Source organism: Saccopteryx bilineata, chromosome 4 (assembly GCF_036850765.1).
Source record: "Saccopteryx bilineata isolate mSacBil1 chromosome 4, mSacBil1_pri_phased_curated, whole genome shotgun sequence".
Lineage (NCBI taxonomy): Eukaryota > Metazoa > Chordata > Mammalia > Chiroptera > Emballonuridae > Saccopteryx > Saccopteryx bilineata.
Genome location: NC_089493.1, coordinates 271,958,159 through 271,981,655, shown reverse-complemented (window position 1 = coordinate 271,981,655; position 23,497 = coordinate 271,958,159). Strand labels below are relative to the sequence as shown.

Here is a 23,497-nt window from a genome sequence, read left to right as displayed (position 1 = left end):
GCCATTCTCAGCACCCGGGCCAACTTTGCTCCAATGGAGCCTTGGCTGCGGGAGGGGAAGAGAAAGACAGAGAGGAAGGAGAGGGGGAGGGGTGGAGTAGCAGATGGGCGCTTCTCCTGTGTGCCCTGGCTGGGAATCAAACCCAGGACTCTTGCACGCTAGGCCGATGCTCTACCACTGAGCCATCCGGCCAGGGCCTATATATATATATTTTTAACAGGGACAGAAAGAGAGTCAGAAAGAGGGACAGACAGGGACAGACAAGAATGGAGAGAGATGAGAAGCATCAATCATCAGTTTTTTGTTGCAACACCTTAGTTGTTCATTGATTGCTTTATGTGCCTTGACCAGGGGGCTACAGCAGACCTAGTAACCCCTTGCTCAAGCCAGCAACCTTGGGTCCAAGCTGGTGAGCTTTTGCTCAAACCAGATGAGCCTGCACTCAAGGTGGCGACCTCGGGGTCTCAAACCTGTGTCCTCCGCATTCCAGTCCGATGCTCTATCCACTGTGCCACCGCCTGGTCAGATACCAATATTATTTTTTAAAGAAAGATGACTACTGTGTAAACAGTGTAATTCTTTTTTTTTTTTTTTTTTTTTCCATTTTTCTGAAGCTGGAAACAGGGAGAGACAGTCAGACAGACTCCCGCATGCGCCCGACCGGGATCCACCCGGCACGCCCACCAGGGGCGACGCTCTGCCCACCAGGGGGCGATTCTCTGCCCATCCTGGGCGTCGCCATGTTGCGACCAGAGCCACTCTAGCGCCTGAGGCAGAGGCCACAGAGCCATCCCCAGCGCCCGGGCCATCTTTGCTCCAATGGAGCCTTGGCTGCGGGAGGGGAAGAGAGAGACAGAGAGGAAAGCGCGGCGGAGGGGTGGAGAAGCAAATGGGTGCTTCTCTTGTGTGCCCTGGCCGGGAATCGAACCCGGGTCCTCCGCACGCTAGGCCGACGCTCTACCGCTGAGCCAACCGGCCAGGGCCAACAGTGTAATTCTTTGATTTTTTTTTTTTACTTGGGCAAACTAGGAACATAACTAGGAAATAGATAAAACCTGTCTGTACCTGAGATGTTATAATAACATAGTTTTTTCAAACAATGTTTCCTTTTTACTATTTTATCCCTGCATTCAACAGATATTTTTGAGTTCTCTCCATGTGCCAGGCCTCATCAAAGCAAGGAGATAACAAAATTTGACATGGATATGCCATTTGGCAAACGAATGTTTTATTGAACAAGGCAAAGTCTAGAGCTACATTAAAAGATTTTATTTAAAAATTCTTGGACAAATATGTAATCTAATCATAATCTGAAATGTTTTACTTAAGTGATAAAATAGAATGTAATAGATACAGTGTGTGCGGTGTCTGGTGAAAGCACGGGACGATCGCCTCTTATGAGGACCTGCAGTGTGGCAGTGTGGGTGCTTGGGCCACAGGGGTTGAGCATGTTTGTAAAAAATCAGCCATCATTTGCCTAATGAGTTAATGAGGTATCTTCCTTTGAAACTAAAGTAGGAAAAGAGATGTTCACAGAATAAAGTATGCTATTAAGAAACAGATGGAGTTATAGAATAATATTTATTATTTGATTACATTTTAACTGTATATGTTTAGCTCTATTTACATAAGAAAAGTATGAAAGGGTATATATCAGATTGTTAACTGTTCTGTTTGGTAGAAGGGGAAGGAAACGTTTAATTTCAATACATCTGCGTTGTGTTAATTGTTTCAGTGAGCGTATATTGCTGTAATTCAGACGACTGAGATGAAATCAGTAAGTGGAGAAGGAATGCTTTCCTGTCAATAGGGTTAAACTATTTCGTCTGAGAGGCAACTTTCTGTTGTTGTTTTAGTAATTAAAGTGAAAATTTTCTAAAATGGAGTTAAAAATAATAGTAAACACACTACCAGGGGGAGGAAGATGTCAGGGAAGGGGTAGGGGTTTTGCAGGAAGGGTATAAAGAGGAACAAATATGAGGTGATGTAAAATGATTTGACTTTAGGTGATGGATATATAACATAATTGACTTCAAATGATGGACTGATGTTTGCCTGACGTCAATGTACCCTTATTGATCAATGTCACCCTGTTAAAATTAATTTTCTCAAAAACATTTGTTGAGAGCTAGCAATATGGCAGGCTACAATAACCTTAAATTCCTCCCAAACCAGACACATAGAAGTGAATACGTTCTGGTAAACATACTTCTGGGAACATAGCTAATCTGTTGGGTCTATAAGGGGACTCCTTGGGGGTTAGAAAAAGAGAGACCACCCTGGTGGAACTCCACAGCTCTGGCAGAGACAGGACTTGAGTTTCAAGGACAGAAGACTAGGCCCTTTTAATTTCAGTGAAAGGGTGAATTAGGACACAGTTTACCCACTGACACAGAATGGCACTTGGAGACTTATCCCTTCCCTATGCTGCTGGTAAAGAGAAAAAGTCTTCCAGAACTTATCCCTCAAAAGGGATTGGCATTAAAATTTAATAGTACCTCAGGGTCATATAAAGTCTCTGAAGATGTGAAAGTGACCCTAGGCTAGTGCTCTGCCCGGGGCTCTCTGCAGAAGCGGACACAATACTGTTCATATCCTCTGTCTGTACTTCCTGGACGTGTGCATGTTGGGGGGGGGGGCAGAGTCTCTCACTGTCCGCACAGGGGCATCTCGAGTGGGGAAGAGGGAGGGGCACAGCTTTAATACATTTCTGAAAGGTGCTGAAGGAGCCCGGACGGGCTACTATCTTGTTTGAGCCTAAACTCCCTTAAGTTTAAAATGAGAATAATTGTAGCAATTTAATAGCTTTGTTTTAAGAATACAGTGGGGTAATGGGTATGCCTAGATTCAGTAAATGCTTAACTTACTTTCCATTAAACACATTTATTTCAACTAAATCAATAGAAGCTATTTCTTTTTATATTGATATCCTCTTTTCTTTCATTGATAGTCTTGTAAAATACATTTTCTGTTATATTTCCTGCAGATTAAAATATTTTGGTTTCAGTGGGCTTTTATTTGGCAACCTGAGAATCTTAACTGTCATTATTGGCTTGCTTGTTTGTGAAAATGTGTTTCATGTTACAAACATCTGTCTCATTGAAAAACTTTCATAACAGTCTATTTACAAATTAAATACTGTCTTTGTATTCTCTGCTAGCATTGCACCTTGAGAATAAGTGCTCAGTAATTATTTGTTGTCAAATGATTTAATGATTTTAAACTCTCTTACCCTTAGCACTGTAACTGTCTACAGAGCTCAATCCTTGCAGAATGCGTCTTGCAAAGCAAATGTTTTAGCATAGTCTCATTCTTTCTGCACACCAAGATAAGGAATAGTACCAGTTGTTCATGTACAGAGCAATAAATACCTAACTAGTGTTTATCAGTTGGTTCAAGATCGTTAAAGAGTAGAAAAATTCTAAGTAATATGAAATTTTATATTAGATCAGAAAAGAGTTCTGAAGTTTAGCATAGATTGGTTGGGCATACAGAGAAAAATAGGCTCAGAATTTAGACATATTATTCTAGCTAGTAAGGGGTATGTACGAGACGTGATGATAGTGACATCAGATGAGGTAGGGGCTCCTGACTAGAGATTACAGAGATGATGAGGAATTTAGCCAGGTAAAGACTGGATACTGAGTGGGCAGTCCAATAAGAAGGCCTCAAAGCCATGCAGAGAAACTCGGGCTGTTCTTATGCGGGGGTCGGGGGGAGCTGTTGAAGCATTTTCAGGGTATAGGAGTGACATGTTTAAAGACATTTTTCATCAAACTGTAGGCAACAAAAATAGTATCAGGAGTCTTTAGACACCCAGTTGGTTTAAGTCAGCGATTCTCAACCTGTGGGTCACAGCCCCGGTGGGAGTCAAACGACCAAAACACAGGGGTCGCCTAAAGCCATCGGAAAATCGCGACCCACAGGTTGAGAACCGCTGGTTTAAGTAGAATAGCAAGTTGCCAAAATACTGCTTGCTCATGGGCCCTGAATCCCTAGGTAAACTTTCCAAGCAGCCTTATGGCTCCCATCTCCTAGAGCAGAGATTCCCATCTGGCAGGGACCAGTGAAATGGTGTGGGGTATGCTTTTCACTACAAACCTGAAGGTGCATAACCGGTCCCGTTCTTTAGGGAGAACAGTCTGCTTGTTACTCCTCAACCTGTAGGTTGTGGGGTAGGTGCTTTTCAGTTGCCACATTGTAGCCATCTGTTTTCTTAAGGTGTTGTTAATATTCAGGGTCTCATAAAAAGAGGGGCTGCAAAGAAATGAGGCAGCAACAGTACCGCAAGTGGAGGACCCCAGTCTCTCCCGGATTGAGGTGCCTTAGAGAGATCAGTTATCCAGTTTATTAAGCAGAAACATGACATCATGCGTAAGAAACTAACAAACAGAATACAGTGTACAATTTTATTATTTAGTTTTGCAAACCTAATTAGATTTCTCTTGCCCTTTCTGAGACATAACACTACACCATTTGCTGTCTGATTCCTGACCTGCAGAAAGCTCCAGCAGGGCCAAGCGTCCATGTCCTTGGGCCTTCCCTGGCCGTGACTGCTTTCAGTCATGTATGCTTGATCTCGACCTTCCCTTCACTTCCTCAGGATGGGGACAGAAAGTCACTCGGTGCTTTGGCTTTCCTGCAACATTAAGGTTGTTCTTTTTCACAGTTGTGAGCAATGGTGGGATTCAGCTGGTTCACACCAGTTTGGCAGAACTGATGCCTAACTTTTTGTTGAGTTCGGCTAACCAGTTGTTAAAATGGCACTTGTATTCAAGGTTCTGTCTAAGGTGGGTGCCTGGGCAGCCGCCCAATGTGGAAATCACAAATTTACATTTCTTACTCTTTCTTTCTTTCTTTCTTTCTTTCTTTCTTTCTTTCTTTCTTTCTTTCTTTCTTTCTTTCTTTCTTTCCTTTCTTTCTTTCTTTCTTTCTTTCTTTTTTTTTTTTTTTTTGTATTTTTCTGAAGCTGGAAACGGGGAGAGACAGTCAGACAGACTCCCACATGCACCCGACCGGGATCCACCCAGCACGCCCACCAGGGGCGACGCTCTGCCCACCAGGGGGCGATGCTCTGCCCCTCTGGGGCGTCGCTCTGCAGCAACCAGAGCCACTCTAGCGCCTGAGGCAGAGGTCAAGGAGCCATCCCCAGCGCCCAGGCCATCTTTGCTCCAATGGAGCCTTGGCTGCGGGAGGGGAAGAGAGAGACAGAGAGGAAGGAGGGGGGGTGGAGAAGCAAATGGGCGCTTCTCCTATGTGCCCTGGCCGGGAATCGAATCCGGGTCCCCCACACGCCAGGCCGACGCTCTACCGCTGAGCCAACCGGCCAGGGCTCCTTACTCTTTCTTAATGTTCATCTGTGCAACAGTGTATTCTGAGCACCTGTAGTGATGTTCATTCCGTCCGTAGGTGAAAAAAATTGCAAGTGAGGACGCCAATCAAGAAGTAATATGGAAATACCTTAAGTAACCGTTTTATTGGTTTTTGTCAGGTATTATTTAATATATGTTCATTAATATTTTAAAACTCTTATAATCTAGTTTTGTATTCCTCTTTTATTGTTCTTAAGTATTAAATGCATATATTTTTTATACTTCAAACAGTCATTAGGGCAGAGAACCAGTTGTTAAATCATTTGAATCCCACACTGGGTGTGAGGGCAGGACTTGATGCTGGTGGTACATGGGGAGGGTGTGGGCGTGGTGGGGGGAGGAGAAGCTGGCACACAGCCATGCTGTGAGGGCAGATGAAGTGTGTTTAGACAGTTCAGGGATACATGTGACCAGGAACAAAGTTGGGACAAGTCACTAGTAGGCTAGGACATGGGAAGAGGTGAAGTAGCTGAAGCAAAGAGAGAGAGCACCGCAGAGTAGGGCAGTAGGAGCCAAGCCGAGGGGGGCTCAGGGGTTCCCAAAAGTCACTCCACAGACTAGCCCTGCATCGGTTTCCACCGCATTCTGTCATGGTGAAGGCTCGGGCTCTGTGGATGGCCAGCAAGTTACTCATACTGCCTACTCAGAGGATGTTGTTTGGCTGAAATGAGAACTTTTATGTGAAAGGGCTTTGGAAAGTGCTATAAAGCATCATGTTAATGTATGGAAAAGTTTTATGTAAAAGCATAATAATGAACTGTGGCATTCCAAGCCAAATCTTTTCTTAATGTGTCATGATTTATTATTGCTGAATAAGAAATATTAAAATATTTTCCAAAGCCATTGTCATGAAATACAAGATATTATCTAAAATTTCTGCTCAAATGAACTAATGTTTTAATTATTAAAAATAAATTCTTTTGAATTAACTACTCTATATGTGGCTGTTCATATAATTCATACATCATAAACAGTATTTAAATAGAATTAAAGTTTATTTTTATGACCAATTTTTGATCCATTAGTAAATCATTTTTATGCTTTTTATACATTTGGGTATGTTTAGCAATTTTTCAGCCATGCTTTCTTCTTCTTCTTCCTTCTTCCTTCTTCCTTCTTCCTTCTTCCTTCCTTCTTCCTTCTTTCTTCTTCTTCCTCCTCCTCCTCCTCCTCCTTATTCTTCTTCCTTCTTCCTTCTTTCTTCTTCTTCCTCCTCCTCCTCCTCTTCCTTTTCTTCTTCTTCTTCTTCTTCTTCTTCTTCTCTTCTTCCTCTTCTTCCTCTTCTTCCTCTTCCTCTTCTTCCTCCTCCCCCCTCCTCCTCCTCTTCCTCTTCCCCTTCCTCCTCCTCCTCCTCCTCCTCTTTTTTCTTCTTCTTTTTTGTTTAGAAAATTAAATTTAATAGGATGACATTGATCAACAAGAGTACATAGATATCAGGTAACCTCTCCACATCATTTGAACAGTTGATTATGTTGTGTGCCCATCACCCAAAGTCAAATCATCCTCTGTCACCTTATATTTGTTCCTCTTTATACCTTCCCTCCAAACCCCTCTCCTCCTCCCCCACATTCTCCCCCACCCCGGTAACCACTGCTCTCTTATCTATGTCCATGAGTCTCAGTTTTATATCCCACCTATGTGTGAAATCATACAGTTCTTAGCTTTTTAAAATTTACTTATTCAGTATAATGTTCTCAAGGTCCATCCATGTTGTTGTAAATGATATTAGGTCATCATTTCTAATGGTTGAGTAATATTCCATTGTATTATGTACTATATCTTCTTTATCCAGTCCTCTATCAAGGGGCACTTTGGTTGTTTCCATGTCTTGGCCACTGTGAACAATTCTGCGATTAACATGGGGCTGCATGTGTCTTTACGTACCAATGTTTTTTAGTTTTTGGGGTAGATACTCAGTAGAGGGATTGCTTGGTCACATGGTAGTTCTAGTCTTAATTTTTTGAGGAACCACCGTATTTTCTTCCATAATGGTTGTGTTCATTTACACTCCCACCAGCAATTAATGAAGGTTCCTTTTCTCCACAGCCTCTCCAACACTTGTTATTACCTGTCTTGTGGATAATAGTCAATCTAACAGGTGTGAGGTGATATCTCATTGTAGTTTTTTTTTTTTTTTTTTCTGAAGCTGGAAACGAGGAGAGACAGTCAGACAGACTCCCGCATGTGCCCGACCGGGATCCACCCGGCACGCCCACCAGGGGCGACGCTCTGCCCACCAGGGGCGATGCTCTGCCCCTCCGGGACGTAGCTCTGCCGCGACCAGAGCCACTCCAGCGCCACTCCAGCGCCTGGGGCAGAGGCCAAGGAGCCATCCCCAGCGCCCGGGCCATCTTTGCTCCAATGGAGCCTTGGCTGCAGGAGGGGAAGAGAGAGACAGAGAGGAAGGAGGGGGGGGTGGAGAAGCAAATGGGTGCTTCTCCTATGTGCCCTGGCCAGGAATCGAACCCGGGTCCCCAGCACGACAGGCCGACGCTCTACCGCTGAGCCAACTGGCCAGGGCCTATCTCATTGTAGTTTTGATTTGCATTTCTCTAATAGCTAGTGAAGATGAACATCTTTTCATATATCTGTTGGCCATTTGTATTTCTTCCTGGGAGAAGTGTCTGTTCATGTCCTCTCCTCATTCTTTAATTTGGTTGTTTGCTTGTTTGTTGCTAAGTTTTGTCAGTTCTTTATATATTTGGAATATTAACCCCTTATCAGAGCTGTTGTTATATCATCTCCCATTTAGTTGGCTCTCTGTTTGTTTTGTTGCCAGTTTCTTTTGCTGTGCAGAAGCTTCTTAGCTCGATGTAGTCCCATTTGTTTATTTTTGCCTTTGCTTCCCTTGCCTTTGGGATCAAATTCATAAATTGTTGTCTACCAGCCATGCTTCCTTAAGGATTTTAAAAAATTATTATTTGCTTTTTAAATTTATTAAAAACTCAGACTCAGCTTAATGAATTCAGTAAATTATTGGACTAATAGAGAAGATTCTTTTATTTATTATAAACTATACTGGGTCACTTCCGGCATATGCTCAGCAGGGGTCGTCTCAGTTTAGTGTGCCCGCGATCTTTTGAACAGCCACCTGGAATAGAGGGTTTTGCAGAGCTCATCAGAGTCCTCGGCCAAGCCCCAGCTCTGCCATCTGTAGGGTCAGGTCACTCTGCAGTGTTCACTGACGGGTTTTTCATTTAGTGTCATTTTATCTCCGTTAGTATGTCCTGTGTCTTGTGTGTCTGTGTGTGAAAGAGAGTGAGTGAGAGGCAGAAAGAGAGTGTGTGAGAGGTGCACGTTTTACATTTCAGAGTTCCCTACTTAGTAGCAGCATGTCTAGGTATTCAAACCGTTTGTCAAGAAGATTTGATTCTGGGGTATTTAAAGAGCCTACAGAGTTAAGATATTCATTATTATTAGACAATTAATTATTTATCATTATGGAATCCACCACATAGAGAACTTAGTTATGAAACTTTGGGGTTTTCTATGTCTGGGCTATGAGGTAGAGTTCAAAACAGAACCAAAGTTCTCTCACTGATGTACACATAACTGTGCTTAAGTGTATGTATGTATCCCCGGATGTATTCCCTGTTTGGCATGATTCTGTTTCTTTATATGTCCAGATACAGAATGCATTACAGAGTGATATCCTTAAAGAATAAAGAATAATAATGGAATCCCTATTCAACCTTTTACAGAAAGTTTATCAACCTCAAATCTAAATTATACTGAAAAATGGGTCTCACTTTATCTTTCCAGTGAATAAGTTGTTCAGTGAATTTTTATGGATGTCAGCTATGCCTGCATTATTATACTAGGGGACTATCATCCCTTGAGAATTAAATCTACTATAGTGCCAGAATGAATCTGAATGGAAAGCTTTGTTATTGGTCCAAATATATTATTGTGACTAGACAACGAAGATTGGGACATGACACAAAGCACAGGTCCCCAAGCACCAGCGTTGTCCTGGAGTGAAAGGACATTGGCCCGGAGCGCCAGGGCTGGCTTTGTCACTGGCTCCTTGTGTTAGCTCCCGAGCAAATTTTATCCTCGTATCACTTTCTTCATTTAAAATACAGATGGGATTAGATTGAATGACTTCTAGAAGCCTTTCTGGCTCTGCAACTTTCTCTATGTGCTTTAAGTAGGTCCGTAATTGTCTCCCACTCTTATAATGTTTCCACAGGGTGTTACCTACTGTGGAGAGAGTTCAGCAAGCAGTCTTACCATGGCCAACGTGCCCTGGCATGAGGAAGTGGTACGCTTCGTGCGGGAATTGGTGGACCTGATCCCCAGCTATGAAATTGCTTGTGAGCACGAACATTCCAATTGCCTCCTGATCGCTCACAAAAAGGTAAGAGGAGTTCAGACGTGCGTGCTTCTCCCAGCCTTATTCTTGTCTCCTCTTTCCTCTTTACTTCCCCTCATGGTATAGTAATGAATATCTGCTTGTTTGCTACCTTTTCTAAAACAAATGTTAAAAAAAAACCTAGATTCTGTCTGTTAAGCTCATAATCTCTTTTTTTGTGTGAAATTACTTCATATTTAGTGCTCATGCAGGCATTTGAAGTGCTTTCTGGATTGTAATTGGGGCAGGCATGGCCAACATACGGCCCATGGGCCGGATTCGGCCCTCATAATGAGTTTATGTGGCCCATGATTAAATTTTTAATATTCTCTGCTACTTTAAAATCTCAGCCACTCAGAAGTGAAAGCGTCTTTGATTATTGGAAATCGAGATATTTAAGAATGTGGGGTGGTCAGCAATGGGGGACGGTCACGTGAGGAATCCGAACCCGAGAACTTTGGCTAGAACCGCCTGCCCACATCTAGGCGCGCCAAAAGAAACTTCCCAGGAGGCCTTTGGAAAAAGCGACTATCCGTCAGCCAGTGAGATTTCACCACGTCATATTAGCTCGACCACCCTAGAGACCCTTTAAATATCTCCCATGCCGGTCACCCTGTGCACACACTAAGGAAAGGCCCTGTGAAGCCATAGTGAGAAGACAGCTGTCAGCTGGGACCTTTGTCTTGGAATGCTAGCATCCAGAACTGTGAGAAGACGGATTTCTATTGTTTATGCCACCAGTCAGTGGTATTTTGTTATGGCAACCCTAGAAAACTAATAATATACCTACTCTTCTTGCATTTATTTGGTTTTCTAGTTTGTTTTCTTACACATTGGAAGAGTTGACAGTTTTCAGATATTAGCTTACAGTTGTATCTGTGCAATTAATTTCTTTCATTTTAAGCCAGGTTAGAATTTTATAGTCAGAATAGACCAGATGTTCTGCAGACTGCGTTAGAGTTAGGAAATCAATTTAGTATATTGCAGTCAACATTTTTTTAAATGAACTAGATTGCCTGTAGTTTTGTGAAAGTTGTATTTCTAGAATATGTCTGTGTCAGTGCATGTGTATATTAGGTTAAGACATAAGATGTATTTTTTACTGAAGGTTATGACAAAAAAAAATAGATTTAAATCTATTGCTGTAGTTTAAGCTAATCTTTTAGTCTCTTAGGATTTTGTGGCAAGTGATTATTGTTAGAGTTTGAGGGGAAAGGAAGACCAAGGTGTGGACCCTGAGAGGGGAGACACAGGGAAGAGGAGGATGCGGTTCTAGGCTTTACTTAATTGGACAGGCAGGGAGCCCCTGAGGGGACTTTAACTAGCAGGCCCAAGCTGGGGGTAGGGGGTGTAATTTATCACATCTTGCTTTGCACTCCCAAAGTTCCTTGTCTATACCCTCACACTGTTAAATGTCTGTGACTGGGTCAGGTTTATAGCTGGCACTTCATAAATGTTAAAAGGGAGGAATAAAAGGTAGGCATCATTATCAGCTTCATTCACTGTTATTCATGTTAATGGCATGTTTACTCCTGCACTAGCTGGGAAATCATCGTACCTCCAGTCATATGTGTCATGTCCTGTATCATGAATATACCATGAAAACAGTCCATACTATTCTGTGGAGCCAACAGCAGCAAAATTTCTTCCTGTCTCTCAAGATGTCAGTAGAACAGGTGGAAATTTTTTCATCATGTGGACTTCTAGCTTTGTAAAGAGGTGAGGTAAAGAGCCTAGGCCCTGTATGTCCAAGTGATAACATAAATTATAAGTCATATATATTCACAAAACTAGCAGTCTTGGCAGGGTTGAGTGGGGTAAGGGAGGTAACTACAGAAACAATTATGATATGCTCTTGTTGGGCAAGTATAGTGAAGTCCCGTGGCAGAGGAACTGTCATTTCTCAAGTGATTCGGAAAAACTTCCCAAACAAAGGACATTGATGAGGAGACCTGAGGCTTTAGTAGGTAGTAATGAGACAGAGGGAACAGCATGGAAGTCATATGATGGAGCTAGTTCACGAAGAGTCTCCAGATGGCGATTTGGTGGTTAGACTGTATGCCTATATAGTGAGGCTCTATTCTACTGTGAGTGTAGCGATCTCAGGCAGTCTGCGGAAGCTAGGAACAGCAAACACTGGAATCAGATCAGTCCGGCGGAAGACTGCTGCTGAGTCCCAGAAGTGAGGGCCCTTGTGAGCAGTGTCAGGGCGTGGTGATAGGAATGCTGCTAAGGAAGACTCCATGGGCCTGGCCGTTTGGGGGACGTGTGGGGCCAGGCACGGGAGGGGTACCTTTGACTCTAGTTTTGAGGTTCAGCACCTGGGGATGACAGTGATTGCTTTCACAGAACTAGGAAACATTCAAGAGCAGTCAGTCTTGGAAGGGAAAATGACAGAAGATACAGATTTTACATCTTGAATTGTAGAGTTCTGAGAGCCCTTGGGGCACCATTTCAAAAAAAATGGTCTTATTAGAAGAAAAACTTCATGATTCATAGATAATCTTTTCCATTTATTTGGCATTTCCCCCCTAGAAAGGTCTTAGCTGTTGGGTGAAAAAAAGTCACATTACAGCACAGGGAATATAGTTAATAATATTGTGATAATTTTGCACAGTGACAGACGTCATTGGACTTAGCATAGTGATCACATCATAAGGTATATAGATGTTGCATTACTATGTTATATACCTAAAACTAATACAATATTGTGTGCCAACTATACTTTATAAATTTTTTAAAATATCAGCTGTCATTTAGATTAGCATACTTTAATATTCTAAATCCAGGAACCTATACATTTTTAATATTTTTCTCAGCTAGGACAGGAAATTGTCACTTAAATGGTTCATAATCAGTTTTTTTTTTAAAGTTAGTGCCATAACAGATTTGTCTTTATAAATCAAGTATCAATGTATTATCTGCTTACACAAATGAATGCCAAATAGATATTTTGAATTAAAAACTTTCACAGTTCAATTAGTAGTTCCTTCTGAGTCTCCATAACTTATGTTCTGTTTTCTTCATTTCTGGTCATTATTCTACAGTGACTTTTGAGAAGCAATTTTCTTAAGAGAGTACAAATTGGATTATTTCCCTTTATTGAATTGAGATTCTTAACAAAGCTTTCCACTAATGAGATATTGTATTCATGTTGGGCTAAAAAATTAGTGTGAGTCATTAAGTTAGCATTTCAGAATTGGAAGTCATTGATTAAAGCTTCATTAATAACGCAAGCAAACTTTTAGTAATAAAATGGATTCCACTTGGTGCTACTAACCCAATCATGAAAATTAATACCAGATAAAAAGTGGCAACAATATGTACCTCACATAGGTGGGATTTAAAACTGAGACATAGGGTCACAGATAAAAGTGAAATGGCTACCTGGGGGAGTGGGGTTTGGGGGAGGGGTGGGGAGAAGGAATAAAGAGGGACAAATATATGACAGAAAATGATTTGACTTTGGGTGATGGGCATACAATGCAATCAACAGTTTAAATGCTATAGAGATGTTCCCCTGAAACCTATATACTCTTGTTGATGAATGTCACCACATTAAATTTAATTTCTAAAAAACAAAGTGACAAGAAGTAGGAATCCAAGATAGCAGAGTGCATATAAGTTGCACCTCCTCCAGTAACCACATCAAAATTACTACTAAATTATAGAACAGTCAACCTAGATAACTATATGAAAACCAGCTAGACAGAAGTTTTATAACAGGATTTACAGAAGAAGCCATGTTGAGACTGGTAGTGGGGGCAATGATGTGAAGAGGGGTGACCCCGCACCCACATGTAATGGTTGGGAATCCAGGGGAATATCTCAGTAGCAGAAGGTCTCAGCTAAGGAGCAAGGGATTTCAACCCATGCTGGGCTCTCCATCCCAGAGCACCAGTGCTGGGAAGAAGAGCCCACATAACATCTGGCTGGAAAATCAGTGGGGATTATACCGGCCTGGGTGAGTTGGGAGACAGCTAGAAATCAAGGCACCTCTTAAAGGGGCAGCACGAAAAGTCTCGCTCTGGTGGAAGGACTGCAGCTCAGAGGGTGCCGGAGTCATACAAGGAGAGACTGAATTGTGTGGCTTTAGAGAGAGGGCTGGTAGGATAGCTGCCAATGTCCCTAAGTTGAAGTCCTCTCCCACACTGCCTGTGGATGCCATTGTTCCTGAGTGGAGCAGTCCCTCATATGATATTAGCCTGGGGAGCTATACTAGCCCCCACCCTGATGACTCCCTGAGGCCCCACCTTGTCAAGCTCATACATGGCTGTGGGCTCTGCTGGAGGCAGCCAGCCTGGGCCCACATCAAAGTCTTTCTTGGAAAACTTTTGGGGAGTTCCAGGAAGGCTCTGGAGGTGCTAGAGACACACAGGAAGAGGCTGAGTTGTGTGACTTTAAGGCGAGGGCTATCTTCCTGCACTCCCCCCAGGAGCCACCTTTGCTGTTGCAGAGCCTCCTTCACAGCCAAATCTTAATCTGCTTTAGCCTAATGAACCCTACTGCTCCACCCCAAAGACTCCCTGAGATCCACACCACTGCCAAGGTCTACAGGCCCCAGGCGGGTGATGGCTGGCCTCGGGTTACCCTGAGACTTTTGCTGAGTGGTCTCAGGTCTAGCACTGGCAGCAGTTTAAGTCTGTATTAACCTGGTGCATACCACACATCCCTATCTGGTAAGTCCATGAGAACCTGCCTCATGCATCTCATATACCACCTGAGGCACTTTCTGTGGTGAGTCTAATGTGCAGTCAGCAGGCAGCGGTGGATCTTGGGATGCCTTGGGTCCTTTGCTGACCTGCGCCAGGCCTGATACTGGTACATAGATTGAACCCTCCCATGTGTACCCAGGCTGAGAACAGGCAGCTACCCACCGTGGATAGATTTGTAGATCCTAACAGGTAGCCCAAGGCTGGTCAAAGGCAGTGTCTAACATTGACCTACACCAGAGTCACTCCTGAGACACCCCAGAATCAACACACCAGGGAGCTGGCTTCAGATACAACAAGGCATGACCCACTTAGCTCCACAAGCAGCATACCCAAAGGGAGGTCTTGGCAGGCTCTGGTAGCTGCTAAGGCAAATCCCACTTTGTGGGGTCATTCTCCCTCCCCCATTCACAGCAGGTAGTACATTGTGTTTGAGGCCAGTTCTCATAGCCAGCCAGCCTGAAGGTCAGCCCCACCCTTGGACAGGCCAACAGCAATCAACTACTCAGTCAAGGCTCACATAACCCTCACAATGGATACTCCTGGAGCACCTGTCTCAGGTGATCAGTGATACTGAACCACTGAGCTCCACAGGACCCCTACTACACGAGGTCACTCTACCAAGATTGGGAGACATAGCATATCTACTTAATATATAGAAGCAAACACAGAAAGGCTGCCAAAATAGGGAAACAAAGAAACATGCCTGAAATGAAACCATGGGAGAAATCTTCAGAAAAAGAATTAAATGAAATGGAAGCAATCTACTAGGTAGAGAATCCAAAACAATAGTTATAAGGATGTTCAAGGAACTTAGGGGAATAATAGATTAACTTAATGAGAACTTCAACAAAGAGATAGTAAGCATAATAAAGAAACCATAAAAAGACCAATCAGAAATGAAGAATACCATAACTGAAATGAAGGATATACTAGAAGGAATCAATAGCACATTACATGAAGCAGAAAATGAATCAGGGATTTGAAAGACAGGTAATGGAAAACAATCAGATCAGCAAAAAGACAAGAATGTTTTAAAATGAGGATTGTTTAAGGAGCTTCTGGGACAACATCAATTGTAACAACACCTGTATCATAGGGATACCACAAGAGGAGAGAAAAGAAAAGTTTGAGAACCTATTTGAAGAAATAATGAACCAAAAACCTTCCTAACTCAATGAAGTCCAAAAAGTGGAGAGAATTTTAAACAACACGAACCCAAAGAAATTCACACCAAGACCTACCATAATAAAATGACAAAGGGTAAAGACAAAGAGAGAATCTTAAGAGCAGCAAAAGAAAGAGGGATACAGTACAAGAGAGCTCCCATAAGGCACCTGATTTTTTAACAGAAACTTTTCATGCCAGAAGTAATTGGCAAGAAATATTCAAAGTGGTGAAGAGCAAGGACCTACAACCAAGACTGCTCAACCCAGCAAAGCTGTCATATAAAATTGAAGGAAAAGTAGTTTCCCAGACAAGGAGAAGCTACAGGAGTTCATCCTCACTAAACCAGTATTACCAGAAATATTAAAGGGACTTTTAAAAGAAGAATAAAGAACATAAGTATGAATAATAAAATGGCAATAAATTTGTACCTACCAATAATCACTTTAAATGTAAATGGAGTAAAATTTCCAAACAGAACATAGCATAGCTGAATGGATAAGAAAACAATACCCATGTATATGTAGTCTGCAAGAAACCCATTTTATATGAAAAGAAGACTGAAAGTAAAGGGATGGAAAAAGGTCTTTTATGCAAAGGCAACAAACAAATAAAAAACCCTGGGATAGCAATACTTATATCAGGAAAAAAAAAAACTTCAAGAAAAAGGCTGTGATAAGAGACAAAGAAGGACATTACATAATGATTTAGAGATTAATCCAACAAGATGATATAACCCTTGTAAACATTTCTGCACCCACTGTAGGAGCACCCAAGTTTATAAAGCAAATCTTGATGAACATAAAGGAGAGAGCAGCAATACTATAGTCCTACTAAGGAATTTAACAACCCATTGACATCAATGGAAAGATCTTCTAGAAAGAAAATTCGCAAGGAAACATTAGCCTTAAATGACACACTAGATCAGAGGGATTTAATTGGTATCTTTAGAGCATTTTACCCCAGAACAGCAGAATGTACATTCTTTTCAAGTGCACATGGAACATCTTCTAGGATAGACCACATGTTAGGACACAAAACAAGTCTCAATAAATTTAAGAAGATTAAAATCATATCAAGCATCTTCTCTGACCAAATGGTATAAGACTAGAAGTTAATCAGAAGAAAAAACTGAAAAATGAACAGAGGCATGGAAGCTAAATAACATGTTACTAAACAGTGAATGGATTAACAATGAGATCAAGTAAAAAATCAAACCAGGCCCTGGCTGGTTGGCTCAGTGGTAGAGCGTCAGCCTGGTGTGTGGAAGTCCCGGGTTCGATTCCCAGCCAGGATACACAGGAGAAGCGCCCATCTGCTTCACCCCTCCCCCTCTCCTTTTTCTCTGTTTCTCTCTTCCCCTCCCGTAGCCGAGGCTCCATTGGAGCAAAGATGGCCCGGGCGCTGGGGATGGCTCCTTGGCCTTTGCCCCAGGCGCTAGAGTGGCTCTGGTTGCAACAGAGCGACACCCCGGAGGGGCAGAGCATCACCCCCTGGTGGGCAGAGCGTCGCCCCCTGGTGGGTGTGCTGGATGGATCCCGGTCGGGCGCATGCGGGAGTCTGACTGTCTCTCCCCGTTTCCAGCTTCAGAAAAAAAAAAATCAAACCATATCTTGAGACAGTTAAAAATGAAAACACATCAACTCAAAATCTTTGGGACACAGCAAAAGCAGCCCTAAGAGGGAAATTCATAGCATTATAGGCCTACTTCAAAAAAACAAGAAAAATCTCAAATTAATCTAACCTAACACCTATAGGAGCTAGAAAAAGAACAACAAACTAAGCCCAAAGTGAGTAGAAGAAAGGAAATAATATAGATTAGAGTAGAGATAAACAAAATAGAATCTCAAATATAATACTAAAGATCAGTGAAACCAAAAACTGGTTCTTCAAAAAGATAAACAAGATTGATGAACCTTTAATCAGACTCATCAAGAAAAAGAGAGGATCCAAATAAATAAAGTCAGAAAGGAAAGAGGAGAAGTGACAGTTGACACCACAGAAATACAAAGGATTATAAGAAAATATTGTGAACAGTTATATGCCAACAAATTAAACAACCTGGTAGAAATTGATAAATTTCTAGAAACATACAATCTTCTTAGATTAAAACAAGAATAAACAAAATCTGAGCAGACTGGTTACAACCAACGAAATTAAAGCAGTAATCAAAACACTCCCAACAAACAAAAGTCCCGGACTGGACGACTTCACAGGTGAATTTTACCAAACATTTAAAGATGAAAGAACACCTATCTTTCTCAAACTTCCCCAAATAAGTCAAGAGGAGAGATGACTCCCAAGCCCATTTCACAAAGCCAGCATTATCCTGATTCCAAAACCAGAGAAAGGCATTACAAAGAAAGAAAATTATAGACCAATATTTTTGATGAACATAGATTGCAGAAATCCTCAACCAAATATTAGCAAACCAAATTCATCAATATATTAAAAAGATCATACACCATGATCAAGTAGGATTTATTTCTGGGATGCTGGGTTCAATTTATTATCTGCACCTCAATTAATGTGAGATACCAAATAAACAAAATGAAGAATAAAAATCATATGTGTATCAGTAAAAGCACAAAAGCATTTGACAAAATCCAGTTTCCATTTATAATAAAAATGCTCAGCAAAGTTGGAATAGAGGGAACATACCTCAACTTAATAAAAGCCACATATGACAGACCCATAGCCAACATTATACTCAATGGGGGAAAACTAAAAGTGTTTTTTTTCTTAAGCTCAGGAGCAAGACAGGGATGTTCGCTTTTACCACTCTTGTTCAATATAGTAGTGGAAGTTCTAGCCATAGCAATCAGACAAGGAAAAAATAAAAGGCATCCTGAGTGCAAAGGAAGAAGTAGAACTGTCATTTTTAGATGACAAGATAAGATAGAACCCTAAATATTCCATTAAAAAACTACTAGAACTGATCAATGAATTGACTAAAGTAGCAGGATACCAAAATAAATATTCAGAAATCAGTTGTATTTAAGACTTCCTAATTTTTATTTTTTAAAGATTTTATTTATGGATTTTAGAGAGACAGGAGGAAGAGCAGGAAGCATCAACTTATAGTAGTTGTTTCTTGTATGTGCCTTGACCAGGCAAACCCAGGGTTTTGAACTGGCCACCTTAGCACTACAGGTAGACACTGTATTCACTGGGCCACCACATACCAGGCTCGGTGGTATTTTTATAGACCAATAATGAACTATCAGAAAGAGAAAATTAAGAAAACAATTCATTTACAATTACATCACAAAACACCTATGCTCAACGTCACTAATCATCAGAAAAATTAAAATCACCATAAGGTATCACTTCACACCTGTCAGAATGGCTATCATCACTAAATCAACAAACAGTAAGTATTGGTAAGGTTGTGGAGAAGAAAGCACCCTTGTGCACTGCTGGTGGGAATGTAGATTGGTGTAGCCTCTATGGAAAAACAGTATGGAGGTGCCTCAAAAAATTAAAAGTGGAACTGCCTCATGACTCAGCAATTCCCTTTCTGGATAATAATCCAAAGAAGCCCAAAACACTAATTCAAAAGGATATATGCACTGTTGTGTTTATTGTAGCATTATTTACAATAGCCAAGATATAGAAGCAACCTAAGTGTCCATCATTACAAGAGTGGATATAAATTTAATAGTACATGTATAGCCAATGGAACATTACTCAGCTATAAAAAAGAATGAAATTTTAGCATTTGCAGCATTATGGGTAGATCTAGAGGGTATTATGTTAAGTGAAATATGTCAGAGAAAGACATATACCATTTGATTTCACTTATGTGGAAATTAAAAAACGAAATGAACAAATATAACACTCATCTATGATGGTTGCCAGAAGTGAGAGGGGCTGAAAGTCTGGGTGAAAAAGGTAAAGAGAATAAGAAGTACAAATTGGTAGTCACAAAATAGTCACAGGCCTGACCTGTAGTGGTGCAGAGGATAAAGAGTTGACCTGGAGCGCTGAGGTCGCCAGTTCAAAACCCTGGGCTTGCCTGGTCAAGGCACATTTGGGAGTTGATGCTTCTTGCTCCTCCCTCTTTCTCTGTCTCTCTCTGTTTTTCTCTCTCTCTTTTCTCTAAAATGAGTAAATAAAATCTTATAAAAATAAAATAAAGTTGAAACATTATCAAAACAAAACAGAACAATCACAGGAAGGTAAAGGTCAGTATAGGAAATATAGTCAATAATATTGTAATAACTATGTATGGTGCCCAGTGGGTACACCTGTACTGTCGGAGATCACTTGGTTAAAGTATATGCTTGTACACCTGCAATTAATACAAAATAGTACTGAATGTAAATGAATTGGAAATGAAATTTTAATAAAGGAAAAAAACGAGCCTGACTAGGCGGTGGCGCAGTGGATAGAGTGTCAGACTGGGACACGGAAGACCCAGGTTCAAAACCCCGAGGTTGCTGGCTTGAGCATGGGCTCACCAGCTTGAGCGCAGGGTCGCTGGCTTGAAGCCCAAGGTCGCTTGCTAAAGCCCAGGGTCACTGGCTTGAGCAAGGGGTCACTTGCTCTGCTATAGCCCCCCAGTCAAGGCACATATGAGAAAGCAATCAATGAACAACTAAGGTGCCACAACAAAGACTTGATGCTTCTTATCTCTCTCCTATCCTGTCTGTCTGTTCCTATCTGTCCCTGTCTCTGACTCTCTGTCTCTCAAAAAAAGTGAAAAGAGAAATTAGAATTAGCTTAACCATTAACACGTGATTATGCCAAAAAACTTCATTAACCCTCCTTCATTGATGCTGCTCAGGATGTACCTGACTTTCATTCCAGGATGTATTCCTTTTTCAGCAGTCTGGTCTCCCAGGTTCAGTTTGGCTGGAGTCCTGAGGAAAAACAAACTCTCCTTTGACTATTTTTCTTTGCTATGGAACCATATCTGGAGTATGAAAATTTTTTCTGTACCCTGATAGGGACAGAAGATCAGGCTCATTTTTTATTTTTTGGTATTCATTTGATTTTTTTATGGATGTTTTTACTTCCGAACTGATTACTTTTTTCTTTCTAGTTTAAGATTGATAGAGAATGGTGGACATGGATTGATTATGACCGCTTCCAGGAGCTGATCCAGGAATATGAAGACAGCGGTGGATCAAAAACTTTCAGCGCAGAGGATTATATGGCCAAAACTCCTCACTGGGCACTATTTGGTGCCAATGAAAGAGGCTTTGATCCCAAGGACAGAAGATATCAGAGGAAGAACAAATCAAAGGATATTTCTGGATGTTGAGATTATCTGAATTTCAGATACTAAAGGACAAAAACAGATGGTCCCAGACTCCACTGTGACTTTTTCAAGGACAGATTACACAAATTACATCTCATACACAGGAGACTGTAAGGCACGTGGAGATGCAAGTCACGTCCGGGGACTGAGGAGACAGAAGCCACACTTGGAGTTAGTTCCACAGCCTAACAATTTCTTCCCAGGACACAGTCCCTTTCCTGATTTTACTTCTAAGAAGAAAATCATTTGGGAGGAGGGGGAGTATATACAGTCGCTAGAATTTAGCTGACAGTTTTGAATCATTGGTAAGGGTCCCTAGCCAGCTGTTCACGAGTGTGGTACGGGATGAGCATCTTCCTCCTCCCCTCGCGGGCCACGTGCCTTTGGGTTTTACTCTCCTGAGGTAAGTGTATCCACTCCCTCTGAGACCTCCACCCCTTTCTTATATCTGAAAGTAATTTAAGTTGTCTTGACTCTCAATTATTTTTGAATACTGCATAGATTACTTCAAATTTTTGCTTAGTGCCAACCATTTGGAAATTGAATTGGTTTTAAAGCTGAACTAGATCTCATTCAGTTCCTATACAAATTACCATAAAATGGGACATAAGGGCTGGATTACAGTAAAAGGAGTTACCATGTAATATCACTGAATAATTAGTCTCACAAACAAACGGAAACAATGAGCAAAGTTTGCTTTTTGTTGAGAGTCAGTGTTAAGCCCCTTGTGCGCATGCGCATAGCAGGTCTGCCCCTCCTCCACTCCTGGAGCCCTCGGCTTTCATTCAATCTGTTCCATAAGATTCATGATTTTTCTACTTGTAAACATCATTAAATACACAATAGTTTTTAAAAGTGTCATAGTTATTTTTTAAATCCCTTTCTCCTAAAAATGTAATTAATAAAAAATGTTTTGTAGACACTTAAGATACAAATTTTCTTTTGAGTGTTTTAAAGATGCTTCTAGTCCTGTGGGTCTAAGCGCTCTTAGACCTACTTCCTCCTTATATCATCTATTGCGTAACACTCTCTGTTCCCTGTGGTGGAAAATTCATGCATAATACAATCTACTGATTGAGTTGAAAACGGCACTGTCTTTCAAAATGATAAAGTCAAAACATTTCTCTCTGTTGTGACATAGGATGGGGTAGTGACAGCATCGCAGAAATCATACGTTCTCTCTTGGACCCACCGCATCTTCAAGCTTGCGTTGGGCTTGTTCTGTTGACTGATGGACGACGCTGGGGAGTGGGCGTGGTCCCGGTCAGTGAGGCAGGATCTCACGGAAGCTCAGATGTGTTTGCAATCACTGAGTAGAGATGGAAAAACAACCTGAAGTAGAATGAAATGTTTAAAGGGGAGGTACACTGAGGAGAGCCCACAGATGAGCTCCTATTTGTGCAGGTAACGGGGGCCAGTTGGAAAATCCCTCAGGGTCTGCTGGGGGGAGTATGGCCGCTGGCCGAGTCTGCGGGCTTCCTCGGCCAGGCCACTGTGCTTGTATTTTTTATGTATGAGGTTCTGCTTAAGATTTAATTTGGACAAAGATACTCTCTTGCTTCAAAGAAAAAAAAGAACAAACCTCTCAGTTCTAGTATGCCCCCTCCTGACTTCATTAACCTTAGGTAATAAATGAGTAGTTTTTATTCCCCTAGGAAATGTCTGCTTTATATTAAAAACAACAAAACATGACACATTCATCACAGGTCACACACACACACACACACACACACACACACCCCTAAGAAAAATACAGTGGAATCCAGGTGGAAAAATTCAGTACATTTGCTGAGCAGTATTAAAATAGAGGAGTACGGGGAGCTTGACCACTCCAAGAAGGTGAGCTATTTTAAAAACCAGCATTCTAAATGACCAACGGGAGTTATCACTGGAGCTTGAGGAAATGATTCTAACATTCACTCAAAAATTAGCAAAACAGGTAAAAATAGTTTCAAAATTCTAGAAAATAATTATTGAAGGAAAATTGCTTTACAAGATATTAAAACTTGTTATCTAAAATAATTAAAACTCTGAAATAAGAGGTCAACTTCTACAATGACAGGACGTCAGTGAACTCACTCTTTCTCTAAAACAATTAAAATATGAACAAAACAACTAAAATTACTGAATTTTTGAATGCTAACATTTAACCAAAGCTTCACAAGCTGAAAATCATCTTTTAAGAGAAACTTGTGAACTGCTATAAAATTCACTTGAATTCTCATCAGAAAATATGGAGGCCAGAAGACAGTGGCCTCCATATTTGATACCTTCCAAATGCTGAAAGAAAAGACTCAACTAGAAATTCTGTAACCTAAATTCTCCTTCAGAAACAAAGGAGAAATTAAGACATTAAAAGATAAACAAAAATAGGAGAATTGAGCACATGCAAACCTGCCCTGCAGGAAATACTGAGGGGAGCCCTCAGGCTTTGATTGGAGGACACTGGAAACTAGCCCAGGGGTTGGGAACCTTTTTGGCTGAGAGAGCCATGAACACCACATATTTTAAAATGGAATTCCGTGAGAGCCATATAACGACCAGTGTATGTTACGCATTATCCAATAAAAATTTGGTGTTGTCCTGGAGGACAGCTGTGATTGGCTTCAGCCACCCGCAACCATGA

General features: G+C 41.4%; 1 protein-coding gene and 1 non-coding gene across 3 annotated transcripts in view; one reads left to right on the top strand and one right to left on the bottom strand.

Moving 5' to 3' along the window:
* The window catches only part of LOC136334441 (S-adenosyl-L-methionine-dependent tRNA 4-demethylwyosine synthase TYW1), a 201,698-nt gene extending 179,905 nt beyond the window's left edge, over nt 1-21,793 (top strand). For both annotated transcript variants that reach the window (XM_066274639.1, XM_066274638.1), the window contains exons 15-16: nt 9,565-9,732; nt 20,653-21,793. In XM_066274639.1, the coding sequence (XP_066130736.1) occupies nt 9,565-9,732; nt 20,653-20,874 (390 nt within the window). In that variant the 3' untranslated portion in view covers nt 20,875-21,793. The remainder of the gene's footprint in view (nt 1-9,564; nt 9,733-20,652) is intronic.
* Nucleotides 7,818-7,893, bottom strand: TRNAD-GUC (transfer RNA aspartic acid (anticodon GUC)). The gene has a single exon. It is a non-coding gene; the product is annotated as a tRNA-Asp (tRNA).
* Nucleotides 21,794-23,497: the final 1,704 nt, after the last annotated feature.